Source organism: Lineus longissimus, chromosome 15, assembly GCF_910592395.1.
Source record: "Lineus longissimus chromosome 15, tnLinLong1.2, whole genome shotgun sequence".
Classification (NCBI taxonomy): domain Eukaryota; kingdom Metazoa; phylum Nemertea; class Pilidiophora; order Heteronemertea; family Lineidae; genus Lineus; species Lineus longissimus.
The window spans coordinates 1,066,215-1,088,567 of record NC_088322.1 but is presented as its reverse complement, the minus strand read 5'-3'; the positions used below and the strand labels follow the sequence as shown (position 1 = coordinate 1,088,567).

The 22,353-nt window shown below is 41.5% G+C and overlaps 3 protein-coding genes and 2 long non-coding RNA genes across 5 annotated transcripts in view; 2 read left to right on the top strand and 3 right to left on the bottom strand.

The window, feature by feature from the left end:
- Positions 1-5,455: 5,455 nt before the first annotated feature.
- On the bottom strand, positions 5,456-7,399 carry LOC135499948 (uncharacterized). Its single transcript, XM_064791018.1, has one exon. The coding sequence runs from the start codon at positions 7,397-7,399 to the stop codon at positions 5,456-5,458; it is 1,944 nt and encodes a 647-aa protein (XP_064647088.1).
- Position 7,400: 1 nt separating this feature from the next.
- Positions 7,401-10,019, bottom strand: LOC135499947 (uncharacterized). Its single transcript, XM_064791017.1, has one exon. The coding sequence runs from the start codon at positions 10,017-10,019 to the stop codon at positions 7,401-7,403; it is 2,619 nt and encodes an 872-aa protein (XP_064647087.1).
- A 1,584-nt stretch (positions 10,020-11,603) lies between these two features.
- On the top strand, positions 11,604-14,069 carry LOC135499946 (uncharacterized). Its single transcript, XM_064791016.1, has one exon. It carries the CDS (start codon positions 11,604-11,606, stop codon positions 14,067-14,069), a length of 2,466 nt encoding a protein of 821 aa, XP_064647086.1.
- Positions 14,070-16,663: 2,594 nt separating this feature from the next.
- On the bottom strand, positions 16,664-17,848 carry LOC135499990 (uncharacterized). Its single transcript, XR_010449377.1, has 3 exons — positions 17,797-17,848; positions 16,930-17,117; positions 16,664-16,756 (listed from the first exon to the last, which is right to left on the bottom strand). It is a non-coding gene; the product is annotated as an uncharacterized LOC135499990 (long non-coding RNA).
- Positions 17,849-20,504: 2,656 nt separating this feature from the next.
- Positions 20,505-22,353, top strand: part of LOC135499797 (uncharacterized) — a 70,406-nt gene continuing 68,557 nt past the window's right edge. The window contains exon 1 of the long non-coding RNA XR_010449343.1: positions 20,505-20,593. This is a non-coding gene — a long non-coding RNA (uncharacterized LOC135499797). The remainder of the gene's footprint in view (positions 20,594-22,353) is intronic.

Here is a 22,353-nt window from a genome sequence, read left to right as displayed (position 1 = left end):
GTTGAAAATGATGGCCTCCGTCTCCAACATGCTGGGCACGGGTGTCTAGATAAAACAATAAAACTGTAATATTCCATACCAGTCAAGATTATCTCGCCTCGTTGGCCGCTGTTCTTCTTCTGCTACTACAGTACAGCTGCCTGCGCCTGTACATGCTCATGCTGATGCTGTACTTCCACTTGTTCAGGTACGGGTTCAAACATGTAGGGTTCTATCGGTCCAGGAACTGGCTCTGGATCCCCAACATCGTCGAATAACTCATCACCATCACCACTATCGTAATCGGCAGCAAGAAATTGGCTGAGAGCAGACGATGAAGTACTGCAATCGCTACAAATTGATGAAGAATCGCTTTCGCTGTATGCATTCGCCATGTTTTGTTTGGTTCTGATATTCCTGAGATGCCTGAGATGACGTCACTTCCTGTCTGGCCGACGAGTGATTTTCGTTTTCGCAGGTGGCGGGATTTACAATTTACAAAAGCTGATTATGCTGAACCTGCTAAATCAATCATGTTGGGATATCAGTGTATACCTTATTTAGTTAGTAAACTTGCCATTGTATAAAAAGAATGGTTTTGAGAAATCAAAAGCCGTTATACCTTTAACAAAGCAGTCTAAGATTGCTGGAAGTTTGTCAGAGAGAAAGTCTGACACAAAAATGTAGCATTGCAAAGAAATGACAAAAAACCACACCAAACTCATTTGACAGAGATTAAAGGCAAGATTTGTTTGTTCCATAGAAACTAGAAACTAGATATTGAATTTGAGATTTTTCAATTGGGACATACTAGAACAATAATATGAACGAACCATGGCCTTAGGGGGACTATAGGCAGGAGCAGAGGGGCTTATTTGGCCATCCTCGGCTGACTAATGTACAGAGTAAGGAAGGGCACTGGGTCATGTCTGATTCAGCACTATTCCTCATACAAGCATGAATCATTTTGACATACTGTGAGATGTTAAAGACCCCTATTGGCGACTTCGTGTAACTTTATCTTGCCTGCCTAGCTGCTGCCTATATTGTCCCTTTAAATCTAGATCATGTAGAAAGTTGATATAAAGTGAAACTCAAAATTCAGCCTTATCAAAATTTGAAATGTCAATGAGATGATACTGGTACTTATAAAGTGAACCAATCGGTTGGTACAGAAATATTTGCCAATGTAACCTTTTCAAAATCTTGTTGACTGATTTTTTTTTTAATGTTATCTATAAGTTTTGAACATTTTAAGTGTTTTTGTCCATGACAAATCTGTTATTTCATGGTTTGTTTTTCGAAAAATATGTGAAGTTACATGTATTTGTTTCTCCAGGCCAGGATCAGCATCCAGCAGCACTGTTTGGCTCACCAAACCAGCTCCAGGCCAGGACCAGCATCCAGCAGCACAGTTTGGCTCACCAAACCAGCTCCAGGTCAGGATCAGCATCCAGCAACACAGTTTGGCTCACCAAACCAGCTCCAGGCAAGGACCAGCATCCAGCAGCACGGTTTGGCTCACCAAACCAGTTCCAGGCCAGGATCAGCATCCAGCAACACCGTTTGGCTCACCAAACCAGCTCCAGGCCAGGATCAGCATCCAGCAGCACAGTTTGGCTCACCAAACCAGCTCCAGGCCAGGATCAGCATGCAGCAGCACGGTTTGGCTCACCAAACCAGTTCCAGGCCAGGATCAGCATCCAGCAACACCGTTTGGCTCACCAAACCAGCTCCAGGCCAGGATCAGCATCCAGCAGCACAGTTTGGGCTCACCAAACCAGCTCCAGGTCAGGATCAGCATCCAGCAACACAGTTTGGCTCACCAAACCAGCTCCAGGCAAGGACCAGCATCCAGCAGCACGGTTTGGCTCACCAAACCAGCTCCAGGCCAGGACCAGCATCCAGCAACACAGTTTGGCTCACCAAACCAGCTCCAAGCCAAGACCAGCATCCAGCAGCACAGTTTGGCTCACCAAACCAGCTCCAGGTCAGGATCAGCATCCAGCAGCACTGTTTGGCTCACCAAACCAGCTCCAGGCCAGGACCATCATCCAGCAACACAGTTTGACCCTGGGACAGTTCCACTGGAAACTGAATCCACAGAAGTGGAGGGGAGAGACCATGCCAGGAGTTGCCTTGGACAGACCAAGGACACCATAGTCCCTGGGACAGTTCCACTGGAAACTGAATCCACAGAGGTGGAGGGGAGAGACCATGCCAGGAGTTGCCTTGGACAGACCAAGGACACCATAGATACTGGGACGTTATCCGAGAATTGGAATCTATTGATGAGAAAGGGACATACCTTGCTGTTGACATCATCAGTGGCCAAATGACTAGATGGAAGATGAAAAACATTCCAACTTCTCAAACAATGGCTGCATCTCCATGGCAACGCTTTTGCCGACGAGTTCACAAGACACTGCAGAGGTTTTCATGTGCAACTCAATGTTCTAGTAACGTAAGAACAGGAACTGACTGAATCTATGATCAGGAAATCTTGGGGGAAAGCATTAGCAGAGAGCCTCCTTTGTTGATCAAAGTGTAATATCATCTCACTGTACATGTACATCAACGTATCCTAACTCGTATTGACGTATCACCGTAGTAACAAACGTGAAGTACCAGTTCCTTCTAACAAGGTTCTGCTCCGTCAGCTTGCTGCTCGATCATGGCTTGTATCTTCATCCGTCGATCTTGTCACCTCCAACCATTTGTCTTTAAACCTTGTGGGAGCCGGGGGTCAAGTATAGAACACGTCTCCCACAAGGTTTATATTTATATATATTTAGGCGGGAAAGTTTAAACACAAAATGGCCTTCACACAGACTGTTTACAGTCCAGGATGAGGTGAATTCTGAAACATTTCTTTTAAATTTCAATATGCAAACATACAGACTGTTACCAGTCCAGGATGAGGTGAATTCTGAAACATTTCTTTTAAATTCCAATATGCTAACATACACACTGTTACCAGTCCAGGATGAGGTTGAATTCTGAAACATTTCTTTTAAATTCCAATATGCCAACATACAGACTGTTACCAGTCCAGGTTTTTTTCTTTTAAATTCAGAATTTGAGATGACGCGGCAAGTAATAAATGCATATTGGAATACATTTAGAGTGCACTGTGGGGCGCCTCGCCTGGGAAATTAATGGTGCGTCGTGACCTTGTTTGGGAGCGTTCCCGACTAAGGACGAAGGCTCAGACATGGATAACAAACTCCGACGCTGTCCAAGGACATGATGCATGAAACTGGAAATGTTTCCAAATTAAACCTCATCCCAAATCTTTTACAGAACTTTGAGATATAAGCATATCTTATGACAGATATCTTTGAAGTGAGTTGAGTGAAAAGCAAAAGTACCAAAATGAACATCCTTATAAACCAGTTATTAGAAAGCTTTAGAGGTTCAAACAAAATTCTACCAGCTTCCCTGCCTTTCTTCATTATAAGATTACTTCTTATAGTCAACAATTTATTGTTACAGTTTATATAGTAAACGACCTGCAGCAGTGTAAATAGTTCACACAGGTTATAGTTCATGTGGTTTATTTTTTTTTCAATAGTTCTATTTATCGATGTGGATTATATAATCTATTACTAGGATAATTCTACAATACTCAACATCATTCCCTGTTGTCTAGATAATACAGGGTTCCCGATTTTAAACTCTTCACATATTTCTCCTCTGAAATCATTGAAATGAACTCTGCAAAGTCTACTTTCACTAAACGGAAGTCTGTGAAATAAGAGGTTATGGTTTACCTTGTAATTGCTGAGAAAATACTCATAGTTTCATCGATATAAGACTCTTTCTGAATACTCTAAACCCTGAAATGTTCGAAACTGCACCCTAAAATGCAAATTTAAAAATCCAGAAAATGTCAACCTCAATGCATTAACCCTTTCAGCGGCAAACATGATATTTAGTCGATCGCCAAGTGAAAATGCAAATTCGTCAAATTTAAGCATCGTGATTTACAGTCTTCAAGTCAGACCCCAAAACATACAGTTACACTTTATTGTTACAGTACCTAAAGTGTAAATAGTTGATACAGTTTATATAGTTCATGTAGTTTATATACTTCACATAAACCAGTTGTTAGAAAGCTTAAGCTTCAAACAAAATTCTACTACTCTCCTTGTCTTTCTTTATCATAAGAATATTTCATTCAGTTTAAAGTTTATTGTTACAGTTTATATAGTAAATGAACCTTCAGTTTAGATAGTTAACACAGTTGATTATAATATTTTATTAGTATAAGTCAACAACATTTGTTGTCATCCAGATAAGACGGGTCTCGATTTCAAACTCTTAACCTGTTTTCTCCTGAATTAATTGAACATGTTAAATGAAATTTGCAATCTCCACTTTCACTGAACTGAGGTTGGTGAAAAGTGCTTTTGGTTTACCCAGTAGTTGCAGAGAGAACTCTGGTTTCACAAACTGTTTCATACAGTTTGAAGTTTATTGTGACAGTACTGACAGTTTAAATAGTTTAAATAGTTCATATAGTTCAATGTGGTTCATAATCATATGGTTCATATAACCTATTGCTAGTACAAGTCTACTCAACTAAGCAACATTCCCTGTCATCTAGATGAAACAGGGATATCGGTTTCAAAATCTTCACCTATCTTTCACCTGAATTCTGCCATGTCCACAGTCGCGCCCCAAAACATACAGTTAACAGTTTATCATGACAGTTTATATAGTTAATGTACCTACAGTTTAAATAGTTAATACAGCTTTTATAGTTTTGTGTATCTATTATATAATCTATTACCAGTCTACAGTCCAGATAAAACAGAGTTATATAGATTTCTCTCTGAGCCACAGTGTCTTGAAATGAACACTGCGATGTCCTCTTCCACTGAACATTTAGTTGGTTTGACACATTAATTGCACAGAGTACTCAAGTTTGAACAATCTAAGACCTTTTCTATCCACATTACAGACAAGTCCCCGTGAATTATTTTCTAGGTCATTTCTAATAGCAAAAACCTCTGAAGGGCAGATTATTCTGAATTGTTGAGATAGTGACTTTTTGGTCCAATCATCATATCCCCCGCAAATACGGACTGTAAATTAAAAAACAATGGCTTCTCGGGTCTGCTTTTAGACCAGTAAGCCCACCTCATGAGAAGTTCAGTTCAGTTTGTAGCTAAATTAAAAAGACCTTCATTTAGACTTCCACTAAGTTACACAAGAATGCTTTGGGATCAAAGGAAAGGTGCCGAGACTTATCTGTGTATTCTAGTGTCAGATATTTAAATAGGCAAGTTCTCAGTGGTCATTATTTTCTAAATTGTACGATTTTTCCAAAACAAGATGGTCAACGCTATTATGTAACCTAAACGAGCCCCACTGACATCGCCTCCAAGTGCTTATGAATCCAGACCAGCCGTACTAGACAACACGAAATTGACTTAACGAAATAACGTTCCTCGATGTAAACCCAGCGAAATTAACGTAATGACGCAAAATCGACACCGACATAAGTGAATGCTGGTGCGATTGATATACGCTCCTCTGGCAAAGGTGCCATTCGTTGGTCGATCTTGAGAGGTTCTCGACAGGTTTTGCACGTATTGAGTATCCGCCGCACCTCTTGTTTCCCATGGACAACCCAATATCTGTTTCGTAGACTTGCTAGAGTCTGAGCCGCTCCAGGATGCAAGGTAATCTTGTGGTAATGCATCACAAGCATCTTCACGAACGAATTGTGAGTCGGAAGAACGATTGGGTGCTTCACTTCTTCTGGCAGTGGGGCATAGTTGAGGCGACCACCTACGCGGATAACTTGTGATCGCTTATCCCAATATGGGTTCAATTGGACGATGACACTTGTCTTCTCTACACTCTCTCCAGCTTTAAGCTTCTTCATCTTCTTCTGGAAATGCTTCTCTTGGGCCCATTGTATCCAATGAAGTTCTTCCTTCCTCCTCTCACTCAATCGATCACTCCCCTCATCTGGGACAGTGTCTACATCTTTGTTTGCTTTGTCTCTTCGGTATAGTGTGATCCAACTCCTCAATCTCATCATGACTCTGATGAATTTCTCATAGTCTGAAAATTTCTCCACATATTGTTCTACCTCGGAGTCCTTGAGTCTTTGACTGGGCAAAACCGCCAACGAGGTACTTGTTGTCTTCTTCTTCTCGTTAGCCTTCTCGGCTTCATTAGAGACCACAATTATTGGGGGCCACTCCGTTTCCTTTTGCCTCAGAAACAGTGGTCCATCCCACCACAGTGCGGAGTCGACCACTGCTCTCGCTGTGACACCTCGTGAGCATAGGTCCGCAGGATTAAGTTTGCCGGGAACGTATCTCCAATTCAGTGGTCTAACAAGCTGTTGAATCTCTGACACCCGATTAGCAACGAAAACTTGCCATGTATACGCTGGCTTTGAAATCCAGTGCAACACGACCTGAGAGTCAGTCCAACAGATTGTCTTCTCTATCAGCAGCTTGAGATCATTTCTGACGTATGTCACCAGTCTAGCATTGATGAGCGCGGCAATGAGTTCCAGCTCAGGAATGCTACGTCTCTTCCCAATAGGAGACAGACGAGTCTTTGAAAAGAGCAGTGTAGAATACTTCCTTCCAGATGGTCTATCTTCAGCCAAGAGATAGATTGCACTGCCGTAGGAAGCTTCGCACGCATCGCCAAAACCATGGAGGGAGTAAATTGGATTCTGGAAATCTTCAGGTTTGAGGCATCGAGGAACTTTGATTCCATCGAGGATCTCAACTTGTTCCTTCCAAGCCCTCCATTCATGATCTAGCTCCTCGGGTAAAGGGTCGTCCCATGTCCCTTGTGTCAGCCATGTTCTCTGGAAAATCTGTTTTGCCTTTATGGTGAACGGAGAAAGCATTCCTAACGGATCGTATACTCTGTGTAACTGCTGTAGAACAGAACGACGAGTCTCCACCGGCCTATCGTCCATTCTCTCAAGGAAGGAAAACATGAGGACATCTTCACGTGGTGAGTATTTCACGCCCAGCGTCTTTGTGCTTTCCTCGGCAAATGTTGCAACCTTGTGAAATGAAGCTAAGTCTCTCTCTTCTAAATGAGATAGCGCCTCTGGCTTGTTCGAAATAAATTTTCGCAAAGAAAACCCTCCGTCATACAAAACAGTCTTCAAATCAGTTGTTAAAGTTGCCGCGTCTTCTACTAATTCCTCACCAGTAAGAACATCATCAACGAAGATGTTGTCTTCAATCTCAGCGACAGCTTTTGGATATGATTCCTTCTTTGTCTTCACGTGGTCAAGAATCGTCTGGATACTTGAGAATGGTGATGAAGTGAGACCAAAAGTCACCGTTGTTAAACGATAAACCTCCGGTTCCTTGGACTTGTCCAAACCTCTCCATAAGAACCTCTGAGAATCCTGATCCTCTTTTCTCATTTTAACTTGAAGGAACCTTCCCGATGTCAGCCACTAATGCCACTCTGTGGCGTCTAAATCGCAATAAAACCCCTGGGAGATCCGGCTGCAATGCTGGCCCTGGCAGCAATGTCTCATTTAACGATACACCTTCATATCCAATCATGGACCCATCAAAAACAACACGCACTTTGGTCGTCGTCTTATCTCTTCGCACGACTGGATGGTGAGGAAGGTACCATACCTGATGATTGTCAGGCTCTCTATCCTCCAATACCTTTTCGGCTCTTCCAGCTGAGAGCAGGTCTTGAATCTGAGCTTCATACTCGGATGCTAATCTGGGGTCTCTCTTCAGTCTCTTCTCGAGTCCTATTAGACGATTGGTAGCTAAGGCTCTGTTGCTTTTGAGGATCCTATCCTTGTAACTTGGATGACGTGGTAATCCAGTCACATAATGGTCTCCTACTCGTGTTGTCATCATTCGGTGTTGCTCCAAGGCCGAAGTCTCAAGTTCAGTCGAGTTCTTACTCTCATTAGGACGAATGCCCAGGTGTTCAAGGTCCCAATAACGGGTTGCCATCTCAGTTTCATTTTGTTCTTGGAAGCTGACGCGGTGGACACAATAAGTACGGTTGACTTCGGTCTGGGTTGAGTACGGCCCACATAGGATCCAGCCTATGTGAGTCTTCTGTGCCATGGGCGTTCCTGGAGGCCCTCTGATTCTCTTCTCTTTTAAGATGTTGAGAGTGTCTTCAATGCCCAGAAGAACATCCACTTCAGAGTTTGCCTGGACAGGAAATCTTTCCGCGAGCTGTAGACCCCTCAAATGACTCATCTTGGTGAAATCCACGTTGACAGCATTTATCGGAGCACTTGGCTTGTCCAAAATGTACGCAGAAATTTCGAAAACTTCTCCCTTCCAGCCAGGAAGAATTCCCGATAGATAGAACTTAACCTTCTCAGTAGCGGTAGCTATCACCTCTCCACCTGCCAAGATGAACTCACCTTCAACCTTGGGGCCTCTCAAATTCAATCTTTTTGCCATTGAACGGCTAATGAACGTAACACCACTCCCGGTGTCCAGTAACACGCGACCTTCCGCAACCCTAGACTTTGACTCAAGTTTGACTATGCCGCTCTGCATGACGACATTCGTTGAACCAGTAGACTTGACCAGTCCTGCAGTCGATTCAACTTTGTTCTGATGTGGTACCTTTGATGTAAGGTTAGAAGAACCTGATACATTACTTCTCGCAGCGTTGTCACTTCCACTTCTTTTCTCGAAGTGGAGCAAAGTATGGTGATTCTTCTTACACGATTTGCATCCCCTAGATCGACATGTTTTTACCATGTGGAATCTCGACAAGCAATTGAAGCAAGCCCTTGCTGCTTTCACACGCTCGCATCTCTCCTCAACACGCATCTTGGAAACGGACGGACACGAATAGGATTGGTGTGCATTATCACAAAAGACACACCGACTTTCGGTACTCTCCTGTGTTTGTGGGGTCACATTCAAGGCGTGGCCAGATGGACGCCTTTCAAATGATCTTTCCTTTTTTGGATCGTTTGGAAGGGACTCTGACCTTCTAGCAACCTTCACTGCATCTTGGATCTTCTCGATCAAGTCGTCAATTCGAATTGGAAGGTTGGACGGAGCTGTCGTTCTCTTTTCTTCTTTGATTCGTTCGCTGTCCCACTTTCTCACCAAACTCTTCGGCATCTTCCTCCTTACTAACGCAGTGAGAATCCAACTAGATCGGATGAGCTCTGGGTCATCGTGTGTCCTCTTCTTAATGTAATTCCAGTTTGCCACCAGTGTGTTCAGCACAGGATCCAACTCTCGAACTGTGGGACTTTTTACAACTGGAACACTAGCTATCTCATTGACAGCCTTCTCAATGCGAGCTAACACATCTCCGTAACGATTCTCTAAGAACTCGATTATTTCCTCGTAGCTTGGGTCTTTCAAACCAGACACCAACTTTGCTACCTCTCCATCGAGTAATGAAATTACAACATGAGTCTTCTCAACGTCACTGTACCCAGGTTTTCTAACCTCTGCATCCACAAGATCTCGCCATTGATCAAATAGCTCAGTATCGCCCTTGAATTTTGGGATCTGAATAACTCGCTTCTTGTGCGTCAGCGTAGAAAGAATTTCTTCTAGTTGTGTCTCAGAAACGCCAGTGTTCACTCCGGCGAGAGCCTTTGACAAGCTTTCTGCAAACATTTCTGGGCTGAACTCAGATTTAGCAGATTTTCCGGATGCTTCACTTGCTTCCTTCACAGGTGATAAACATGCCTCTAACCCTTGTATCGAAGCACACATATGATTGTACGCTTTGAGGTATCTCACCTCACCATCATCATTTTTCACCGCTTTTAGGCGAGCATCATTGTCTGCATGATAATCTATTTGATCCTGCACTCCTGATAACTCCCCATAAACTTCCTCAACCCTTTTGAATGAAGAAAGAGCTGTACGTATCGCTATATGCACATCTTTTTCATTAGATTCATCATCAGCAACAAGTGTTTCAGCTTCCTTAGCAGCTGTATCTGTCACAGTGATATATTTTGTGAAGCGACCTCTGGTGATTCGCCTCTTCTCAAGCAACTCATTTAAACTTGCCGCCATATTGTACTATTGTACTTGAGTATGAAAATAAAGACACACTGAGGGGAGGATGTTTTACACCGCACAATAAATGCTTTATACGAGATGACCGGTCGCAATTGGCACGCACCGTTTCTAATCAGCTAGTGCCAATCTCGACAAGTATGCTCCAAAGGTTCTCCACTTAAAACCCACGACGAAATGCTTAGATTCTTATTTAGAATCTCTACACCCGATAGTCCTCGGCTCAACACTACCTTATGCACAAATATGTCACGTAACAATTTAATACCGGTGAATGAATGAAACACACGTAACGTTACTGATCACTACTAGAGTACATGTATATGCAACACATCATCAAATTATATGACCAGAGCACCGTTGCTCAATCAACTGAAAATAACAAATGCACTTATATGCATTTGGCCCAATTTGCAATACACAACTCTAACTCATTGAATAGAACATGATACCAAAATGTCGTACCGAATGAAATATGCCGTGTGAATAGTGATGACACACACAAAACGACCACACCAGAATTGTAAATGAAAATGTAAGAAACAAGAAACACCTCATTCACATCTCATTCACAGTGACACACACAAGACGCATTCGCACATGACTCATTTACAATGACGCAAACGTAACGTTGCACGCACATGACGCATTCACACAACCGGTACGCTATGAAATACATGTAGGTATGAAAAGTGATGTCAGAAATGCATGAACTTGTGACATAGATCTCTACAAAGACAACAAACAATCACCAATGAATGCTCCTGGAAAGAAAAATTGATCAGCAAAACAGCCTCGAAGAATGTGATCTGGATGAAAAAATCCGGTTGAGAAACACATATCCAAAGAAGCTCCAACTCGTAGAAACACAGTTATGTACTCGTAGAACGTAGAAACACAGTCATGTACATGTCGATGACGTCACAGAAAAAGTGCAAGCCCGGTACCGGAAGTGAGTGACAAAAGACAAGTCACGATTGCGCAAACAGGAAGTACAGATATCCGACGTATATCCACGTAAAACGTTGCGTATAAAGGTTACATGTAAAGGTGCTCCTTGCGGCCGCCACAGACACTTGTTACGAACGATGTAAGCAGTGCTACGAAATGTAGCCAAAATGTATGGTCTATGCACACACGTGCTTGGCTCTATGCATAGTTACGAATTAAAGAATTGTCAAAGCTCGAGACACACAGTAAATCTTTCTTTCCATCAGTCGTGGAAAGAATGTAATAGAAATACTCAAAGTTCGGATCCTTGAACACGAATAAAAACACAGGAGCAAACGTCCTCCCGGTCTTCTCACACCACAGCTGTGTATACGAATGGGGCGAGTATAAGAAAACTGATAGAAAATGAACCTATGCACTTACGTAAGAAGGTAAGTGCATAGGCCTAAAATAAACTATGTTTGTAAACAAGTCTCTTGATGGCGTCCACCACAAGCCAGCACCATACATGTTGTAACAAAATAATAAACTCAGGTCTTATTTGACCAACAACTGAACAGACTCACACAATGGACTAGTAATAGTAGACATGTAGTTGAGTCAGTTCCAGCTAAAGACAGGGCCAAAGGCATGAAGGACATCGATTTGGATAAGGACAATTTACCCCTTGAGAGGGCACTAGGGGTCCAATGGGATCCAGAGTCAGACAAGTTTGGCTTTAAGACGATAGACAAAGATAAGCCGCCAACGCGCCGTGGTATCTTATCTGTGACAAGCTCAGTGTATGATCCGATCGGCTTTCTTTCACCGTTCATTCTGAAAGCTAAGTTGATCCTGCAGGACTTATGCCGCCTTGGAATAGATTGGGACGATGATATCCCTGAGGAGCATATGGCTAAGTGGCAGAGATGGTTGTCAGATTTACCTAAGGTTTCAAACTTCAAGACAGACAGGTGTGTCAAACCGAAGGACTTTAACAATGTGGTTTCTTCCCAGTTGGTGCACTTCAGTGACAGTAGTGAAGCTGGATATGGGGTAGTGTCTTACCTCAGACTGGTGAATGGCGATGGAAGGATCCACTGCTGCTTGCTACTTAGCAAATCTCGTGTTGCACTGCTCAAACATATCTCAATTCCAAGAATGGAATTGACAGCAGCCACTGTAGCTGTTCGTGTTGATAGAATGCTCAGAAAGGAGTTAGACTTAACCCTCGACAAGTCAATCTTCTTCACTGACAGTACCGCTGTCATCAAGTACATTAGGAACAAGGGTACCAGGTTCAAAACATTTGTTGCCAATCGACTAAAAATCATCCATGATGGATCTGATGCTTCCCAGTGGTGTTACATTGACACAAAATGTAACCCAGCAGATCATGCTTCGAGAGGCCTGTGGGCAGACGCTTTCTTGAACTGTAGTTCTTGGTCCAATGGTCTAGAGTTTCTGTGGAAACCTATGGAGGAATGGCCGACTTACCCCAGCGTCATAGCCAACCTTGTTGGAGCAAACAACGTGGATGATCTTGAGATCAAGTGTGCTGCAGTTGGTGCAGTTATTTCAGTTGACATAGAGGATAGTGCGTCTGAAACTGTAAGAAAGCTGATAAATCACTACTCATCTTGGAGTGGGCTGAAGAGAGGCGTAGCGCTGATACTTAGGGTGCGTGGAGAGCTTCTGCGCCGCAGCAGAGTTCGTAAACAGAACTTAGATGTTCAGAGGCATGATGTGACTTGCAGTCCGCTGACTGTTGACGACTTGAGAAAAGCTGAGAAAGCCATTCTGGTTTTCTCTCAACGCGAGACATTTTGTGAGGAAATCAAATGTCTTGAGGAAGGATCAGGAAATGTTGTGAAAAGAGCCAGTACATTGTACCAACTTGATCCATTCCTAGAGGATAGTCTGGTCAGAGTTGGAGGTCGGTTGAGTAATTCAGCTATGCCAAGGAAAGCAAAACATCCAGTGATTTTGCCTAAAAACTGTCATGTTTCTCAGCTGATACTCCAGGACATCCATAGAAACTTACTGCATAGTGGTAGAAATCATATGATAGCGAAACTCAGGCAGAGATTTTGGATTACTAATGCCAATTCAGCTGCCAGAAAGGTGATTTCAGACTGTGTTACTTGCAGGAGACATCGATCAAAGGTGATTGAACAGAAAATGGCAGACTTGCCAGAACCGCCATTCTCTCGGACAGGAGTTGATTACTTTGGTCCAATCGAGGTCAAAAGAGGTCGTAGTACGGTAAAGCGCTATGGTGTGTTGTTCACATGTTTGACTGTCAGAGCTGTACACCTTGAATTGGCAGACAGTTTAGACACGGACTCTTGTATCAATGCGATTCGAAGATTCATTGCCCGTAGAGGTCAAGTTGTAAAGCTGCGCTCGGATAATGGCACTAACTTTGTTGCTTCTGAAAAGGAACTAAAGTTAGCATTTCGCAGTATTGACCAGAGTAGGATCCAGCAAATGCTGGCGAAGCAAGGCATTGTGCGGGAGTTCAATACTCCCTATGCTCCTCACCAAGGAGGCATTTGGGAGCGCCAGGTTCAAACTGTGAAACGGAAGTTGAAGGTTATTTTGAAGGAACAATCTGTGAGTGACGAGGGACTGCGTACTTTGCTTTGTGAAGTTGAGGCAGTGGTTAATGACCGACCACTCACTAGAGCATCAAGTGACCCTAGTGATTTGGAAGTTCTTACTCCAAATCATCTGTTATTGTTGAAGTCACAACCGTACTTGCCTGTTGGAACATTTGATAAGAATGACCTGTACACAAGGCGTAGATGGAGACAGGTCCAATTTCTGGCTGACTTGTTTTGGAAGAGATGGATCCAGGAATACCTTCCCCTTCTCCAAACAAGGCAGAAATGGCTCACTCCCAGGAGGAACGTGGTTCCTGGAGACATTTGTTTGATTGTGGATCAGAGTTCCCCGCGAGGTGCTTGGCCAATGGCCAAGATTGTTGAGACTTTTCCTGACAAAAGGGGTTTTGTCAGACGTGTAAGGTTGCGAACAGCAACTGGAACTGTACTGGATAGACCTGTCCACAAACTGTGTCTGTTACTAGAAATGGATGAACCTCAGCAAGACTAAACTGTTTGTCATAGTCACATGAACTGTGTGCCAGTGTGTGTACCGAGGACAATCTCAATTATTCTAATTATTCTAGTTTGTGTGTTTGTTATAATCCGGTGTTTATCTAACATTTTTACATTGCAATTTATTCAATATATTTGCCAATGGACAGTATTGGACTAAATATATCTTGTGTCACAAATTTTCAGTGCCAAATCCTGGAAAGTTTGGTTTTTGACACGATGTCGAGTAGACATTCATTCTTAGGATAGGAACTAAGTTCAAAGTTTAGAACTGGTCTAGTTTAGTGTGTTTCATTTGTGTATTTTGATCTATTTGAAAGCGAGTTATGCTGGCCTTCTATTTGATATTTGGTTTTGTAATTGAGTCGTTGTTAACTTGGTCAATTAGGGGCCGGGCGTGTGAAGGCCATTTTGTGTTTAAACTTTCCCGCCTAAATATTTGTTCAAAAGTTTTATTTATACATGTTGACCTCTAATTTGCATAGGTCATTTGGGGGTTCCTTTTCCTTTCTTGCCAATGGAGGTCTGGGACCAAGACCAGTTATCTTGGTTTCAGTGTTTTTATCTGTCCGCATCTGTATCTTGGATGTTACTATTTGTGTTCATTTTCATTGTAATCGTAAAGTGGGATTCAGGGACGAGCTAGGGAGTCTAATTTGTCTTGTGAGTAAACATTTTTGTTGTCTTTGAGACCATTTTTCAGTCCATGCTGTGGAGATCCACATGTGCTGGTTATTTTCCCCATGCATAGGGTGTGCAATATGTACTATATAGTATTATTTCATCATTATGTGTTTGTCTTTATTGATCATTTAACATGTAATACCATTATGTCCTCCTGTTTTGAGTTGTGTCATGCTTGGTTGGTTTTATGATTGCCGTTATTGAATGTTTTGAAGAATCTTATCTTTGGTTTGACTTGAGTGCAGTTTTACTTGGGCCTACACTTATTTATATTATAGTATACTGTCTCTGTCTTATTCTATTGAGCATTGGGCTCCAGCTGATTCTGTCACTTCATTTATACTGTAGTGTATTGCCTATTTTCATTGTCGTGATTGCGTTTGATTGTGTTTTCTTTGCATATTTTTGTGCTACTGTTTGTACTGATGTCTACTTCTTGATTTCAGTAAACCGTTTCATTTACAACATTTACAATTTGACCCCGGCTCCCACAGTCTGCATGTTAGCATATTGGAAGTTAAAAGAAATGTTTCAGAATCCACCTCATCCTGGACTGGTAACAGTCTGTATGTTTGCATCAGAAATGTTTCAGAATTCACCTCATCCTGGACTGGTAACAATCTGTATGTTAGCATATTGGAATTTAAAAGAAATTTTTCAGAATTCACCTCATCCTGGACTGGTAACAGTCTGTATGTTTGCATATTGAAATTTAAAAGAAATGTTTCAGAATTCACCTCATCCTGGACTGGTAACAGTCTGTATGTTTGCATATTGAAATTTAAAAGAAATGTTTCAGAATTCACATCATCCTGGACTGGTAACAGTCTGTATGTTTGCATATTGAAATTTAAAAGAAATGTTTCAGAATTCACCTCATCCTGGACTGGTAACAGTCTGTATGTTGGCATATTGGAATGAATTTAAAAGAAATGTTTCAGAATTCACATCATCCTGGACTGATAACAGTCTGTATGTTAGCATATTGGAATTTAAAAGAAATGTTTCAGAATTCAACCTCATCCTGGACTGATAACAGTCTGTATGTTGGCATATTGGAATTTAAAAGAAATGTTTCAGAATTCACCTCATCCTGGACTGAAAACAGTCTGTATGTTAGCATATTGGAATTTAAAAGAAATGTTTCAGAATTCACCTCATCCTGGACTGGTAACAGTCTGTATGTTAGCTGTATTGGACAGGCATATTCTAAAACACCTTGGTTACAACTTAGTAATGTTTTCAATGTAAAATATAAACAGCCTCCTTTTGGTTGAAGCAGTGTTTTGTGTCGCTACTATTAGTATAACTGCTTTGAATGGGACAAAATATGGAAGCAGATTTCTGCAGGGGGTCCAAGTTGCCGTTCAGGCTCTTTACTACTTACTTTTGCCCACAACTGTCAATCATACAACGACGGATTTTCAATACAGCGCTGTATGAAATATAAAGCTTGATTTCTACAGGAATATTCTGACATAAATACAGCAGGTGAAATCAGGTAGTTAGTAGCAAAAGGGCTAAATATGTCAGGTGCTGTACACAGATTCATCTTGTCAGCCTCTCATGGTTTCATGGGTCACAAGTGATGCAGGTAACTAGTCTTGTAGTATGTTATTATATCCGATCAGCAAAATTTCAGAACAGCAACTTTGAGCAGCAAGGATCAGAAGAAGCTGGAATGTTCCAAGGTAAGTATCTCCAAGACTTAGCTTACAATGATCAGGAAATGGTCATGATATTAGATAAGGAGACTTAGCTCTTCTAATTAGGGGGATTTGGCAGCCAATAATACGTCATATGCAATATCAGTCTCCGACAATAACGGGCTGTACAATATGTCAGCCAAACCAGTACTCACCTTTTTTAATGTGAACTCGATGAACATTCATACAAGTTGACTGGTTCTTTGAGGTCCCTGGTAGCTGTTGTTATTCTATCAAACTCGGCAGGAAGATGTTTCACTAACGATAACAGCTCTGATTATATCTTATTGCCCTGAAAAATGAGAAACACAAATCAGCCCTACTTTTACTTCTGAGGCTATATTTCTCCGTTTAACACTATTGCTTGCGATTGTCCCTGAAAGCAAAACTCTTACCCAATGAAAATTTGCAGAAAATTTGTCACTGAGATTAACCACTCGGGTGGCAATGCTCAATGTATCTTACCCTGATACCCTGATCTCCATTCTATCGACACGCTGCATTATATTTATCAAGATACTCGGCCTCCCCGCTCCTGTACTCAGACTCCTTCTTCACCATATCCTTCTGAATCTGTTTACATTTCACGATCTGTTTCTTCAGTGCAGTTACCTCATAATTAACATTCCTCATCAAGATTTGCGCGACTTCAGCTGAAAAATTTTTTTCAGAGTTTACTGAAAGCCCTCTTCCTCGTATAGTCAAGGAGTGTCATAGCCTGAAGGTCATCAGTGCTGGCTACCCTGCATCAAGCCTTCCTTCGATCCTGATAAGAACAACCCGGGACTGTATTTCTCGATGAACCACAAGGCTTTCAAGAAACTATAATTCCTGGCTCATCACAGTCTTTTGAATGAGATGTAAAACCGATGTTCCTTGTATCTGATATCTCTGCCAGGGCAGGCAAAAGATGACACCAAGTGAAAAACATGAGTAGCCTGCGTGGACTCAACCTCTGGATGAAGACAGAGTCGCTTGGATAATAAATCCAATTGGCACCTAACCGCGGTGGCACATGTTAAGGAACGACCATAGGCGCCACTATTTTGGCTAGAACTTGAAATCCTAAAATAATTAGAACGCCTTTAAATGAAGTGAATACCAATTTGAAGGGTGTGAGTCTGTTCTGTGGAAAACAATGAACAGACTTCCATCCCTTGAAACTGGCATTCACTGCGTGTTGAAAGTGTTCTAATTGCTTTAGGATTTCAAGTTCTGGCCAAAATGGTGGTGCCCTATGGTCAATCCTTATGCAAAGTTAGACTGGAAGGGTGAATTTGATTGGTATAAATTCCCTACCCAATCGTCAACTTTATTTCACAATCGACTAACCTAAATAAACGCCATCCTTTTCATGTAGTTTGAGAATCTCACACCAATCCTTAAACAACAAAGACACAAACTCTACGTGGAAATTACTTTGAACATTATTTCCCAGACATGCGCATATACTGCAAACCCATAAATAGTTGTGAGCGTTTTTTGAGCCATTTGTTCATGTTTAAAGATAATCTAGAAACTACACGGCCATGAACAAGAAAATCTGATTGTGAAGGTAGTACTGTTACTAGGTTCTCAAAATGGTGAATAAAAAGTATGAAAAAGTTCTCATTTCACAAAAGCGCAAACAAAATTGCAGCAAATATTTCTGGATATATTGTACCAGACACATAACAGATCACCATTCAATAGACACCTCTATTTTAAGACGCTGATTTCAATCCAAATTGATCATTATCATTTGGACTTCGGTGACAGTACTCCTCACTTTGAAAGGTTAGCGACTCTCAGGGCCAAAGGTGTCTCAATAGAGAGGTCCTATTGGATATAGAACTTGACATCTGTTATCAGGACACCCATCTGTAAGAGAGGCAAGACACTTCGCAACCAAGATGGAACTGGGAGAGCCCAGCCAAAAGATGCTGAGACGATTGATGGAGGATGGAAGGCCGGAGCAACTGCTGCCACCAAAACTCTTCTGTAGCTAGAGGTGAGCGTTTGCCAGGACTGTTCCAGGGTCAATCACTTTTTCTCCAAGGAACAGAATATGCTAAATGTTGGCCAGACCATGGTGCAAACAGGTCATCTTTATATCTGTGACCTGCAACAGTTATCGCTACAATGAACAATATAGGTACAACCAGTAATTCCTGTGTTTGATGTTGTCGCAGGTCCCAGCGATCACCAATTCTTGTCGCAGGTTGCGATGACCACGGCAAATATGCTTTTTGTCGCATGCATTCATGATCACCGGTCGCAATGACGAAATCACTTTTCTGCAGGGCACTTTATCATACCACTTGTTGAACATCACCAACTATACCCACCTTCATGCGCTGCAATGAATTTCTCCCAAACCTGTTTTTACTTCCCGCATCCGTCTCCTTGAGCAGATTAACGATTCTCAGACAATGAAAGTAGTTGATGTCTGAATGAAAGATAAAATGAATTTTATGTTAAATTCGCTAAAAATTCCTAATCCTACGGATGTTTTGGGCCAGGCATGATAGTAGGCCCAACAGGCTGACTCGTGAGGCCTATAGTTACAAGAGCCTCCATCATATAGCCACTGATGCATTGCAAGGGAAGGGTTAGACTACCCTCATGCTAAGTTGTTCTAGCATTCTGCAAATGGGCTTTCCCAAGAGGATATGGCCACCTCTCAGACTGAGTTTTGTAAGCATTGTCCCTTAGACTAGAAATTTGAAGGTTGAGCTACCACACATGCCAAGTCGTGCTGGCAACCATTATGTTTGCCCAGCCCGTTCCAAAGATTTTATACAAATATCCAGGTATCAATGTTGGTTAAGCGAAGTTAGCTAGTGCAACATGACAGCAGAGGGGTCGATGGTAGTGTTTACATAATTTAAAACAAAGGTCCAATTAAGTTGACAAAATTGGAACATATGTTCCAAAACTCATACAACTAAGTTATAACACCAAATCATTCTAAAATATCTAAGCATATGGCCATACAGGGCCTAAATCATCTCCCTAAAATTCAATTACTGCTGCACAGGAATCTCAAAATAGGTCCACCCCATCCATGAATCCCATATATCTTTAACTGAAGTTTAGTACCTTAATTGTTGCCGTTGTCTGATAACCGTGCAGCTGTTATGAGTTTGGACAAAACAAAGGCCAAAATTCTGAAGCCTGAACATACTTTGAACATACTGATATTAATTTTGTTACTATTTGCTACTATTGTGAGGGCATTGTTAGACCAATGATCAAGTTACGTGTGTAACCCCAGTCAAAGGATGACTGATGCCCCGTCTCGAACCCGCTATTGTTAGAGTAAAAATTTACAACTTCGCTGGACTCAGAACATTTCGGAATGGCGTTTGCTTTGACGGCGGGATATACGCGATTCTACTGTATGGAATCATCATTGGAATATCAAACATCTAATAGTAGACTTTTTTTTCTGAGAAACCCGGTATATGCCAGTATACTCATTTTGAACATTCAATAAGGAGGTGCACAAAAATGCTGGGAACTACTTCAAAAATGTTTCCAAATTTTTCAAGCATTCTCAAGCTTGAATTTCATGTAGGTCAATTGGTCTGTTTTCAGTCACCTATACATTTTGCAGAGAGGTCCACTTATGATATTTACATACTGTGGGACCAAATGAAATCAGTATGATAGTGTGATTGTATATAATCTAAATAGAAAGACATTCATAGGATGTAAGAGCAAAACGTGTCGATTGCTTTGGATTTTAGATTAAGCATCATAGCTATCTGTTTGATAGAACCTCATATCCGTCCGATAGCATCTCACAATACTACAGTGTGCATTGTAATAGTCAAATTCGGTCGTATGATGGTAATCTAGAGGTCGTCTGACGTAGCACTCGCAATTAGGTTGCTTTATATCTCTGTGCATTTTTAACATTAAGAAGGCCACTGTTTCCGCAACAAAAGCTGCCGAAGAAGCGACTAGGAAACAGGCGTACAATAACGTTTTATCAGTAATTTGGCAAAAATATCTGAAGAATTGTTTGACCAAATCGAGCGTACACGGAATCAAGCAGTGGAGGAAGTCGAAATACATGCATGAAATCTAAAAACAGACATTATGTCAAGTGTGGTAATCTGGTTCTTCCTTCTATTAACCGGTGGTACGTATCTAAATTTCATCGCACTTGCTTTCGCTAGAGAATCACGCTTTACATTCGAATGAAACTTATATGCCAATCCTATTTGCCTTAAGGGATTGGTTGTACGAAAAACAAATTTAGAATTGGAGAAAACTTCTAAAACTCGTTACCCGCCCTCAGCGTTCGACCACGTGGTAGAATCCAGCCACGAAGTTGATTTAATTAGTGTTTACGAAAAGGACTTTGACTAAGATGTGGGTTTCTCAAGCGAACGTTTTCCGTTGACGATTACGTTTTCTAAGCAACTCTGCGGGATTCTTTTGCGTGTTAATCGCTTGCTATGCATAATTGAATTTATGATTTGCTCAAAGCCCAGCCTTGTAACTTGTGATTAATAGATTCAATGTGAATTTTAGACACTCTGATATGAGTATATTACCTATATGGTCTTATAAATTGTAGAAGAATACATGCTGCATATGCAATTTAGCGGTGGTCAAACCTGAGTGATAGATGAAAAAGATTTTCAGCCGTATGGGAAGCATCACGTTAGTCGACGAGGTCATTGCGTCAAGTACTCTGTCGACACTACATCTTGCATCAGGATGTCGTAATTAAAATCGTAATCGTAAACGTAAAACGTAAGCTTGCAAAACCTGCCTATAATTGTTAATCGGTGTGCATCCAGAATGACGACCTCAGTGATGCTTTTTTTCAGAAATAAATGTCACTGTCCTTGTGGGCCGCTGTGCGAAAACATTAACCACAAACCGCAAATTCTTCAATATTTTGGTTTTTCTTTAAAAATCTGCAAAGGTAACCAAGCAGATTTTCTCATTTCAGTAACCATAATTACGATATTTTAATATATTCGTGTATATTGACGATGTGCATTGATTTTGACATGTTCTCCTCTATACTCTTTATTTCTGGATGAATTTTAATGAAATCTTCAGGTTATTTTTTGTTCATGTATATCTTCAAATGTACAAAGTTTCATACACAGGTCACGCACCTGTATTAAACCAATTAACACGCGGTTGTACACGAATATAGTTATTCTTACTCTGACAATAGCGATTATGTCTATTTTACTCCAACAATAGGCATTGACGACCCGATCTATTAACCGACCTTCGCGTTTTACTAACGATGATGGCTCTGGCTAAACATAATTCGTCATCTTTGTTTTGAATTTCGATGAAGCATGACTTTTCGCGGACTTTTTGATGAAGAGAGGCAATCCCTCTTGCATACAAACCGCCAATGGGAAGAGGGGCGTGTATAAAATTAACGAAGAACTCACCCTCGAAAAGCCAGGAGTCATTTGATTGAGTAACTCTCTCGATTTCACTCATGATCTTTTCGACTGTGAGTTGATCTGGTGAAATGAATGGAATACTGATATGTCTAAGTCCTTGACCACATATGACAAGTCGGACTCTGTCTTGGGGCTGCACATCCTGAAGGAGACGATTCAAAAGTTATCCGAAAACATTTGATATGTAAAATAAGATATCATTGAAAGAGGTACCTCGCTCCATTCCAGTTACTTTGATTTTCAAATCTTGACCCATCGTGCCATATTTTCTTATTTTAATGTCCTTGAGCGAAATGGTTATGTGCTTGCCCATGTATCTCATTGTCCGACTCGTCAACATTTTCATCGTCATCATCATCATCATCATCATCATCATCGGAAGGAGAAGAAGAAGAAAAAGAAGAAGGGCCATTTTGGTTGATGACCTGGTGACCACCAATCTGAGTATTGGCTACGTTTT

Coding starts and splice junctions, on each gene's coding strand:
- LOC135499948 (XM_064791018.1), bottom strand. CDS start 7,399: ATGAGAAAAGAGGATCAGGATTCTCAGAGGTTCTTATGGAGAGGTTTG.
- LOC135499947 (XM_064791017.1), bottom strand. CDS start 10,019: ATGGCGGCAAGTTTAAATGAGTTGCTTGAGAAGAGGCGAATCACCAGA.
- LOC135499946 (XM_064791016.1), top strand. CDS start 11,604: ATGAAGGACATCGATTTGGATAAGGACAATTTACCCCTTGAGAGGGCA.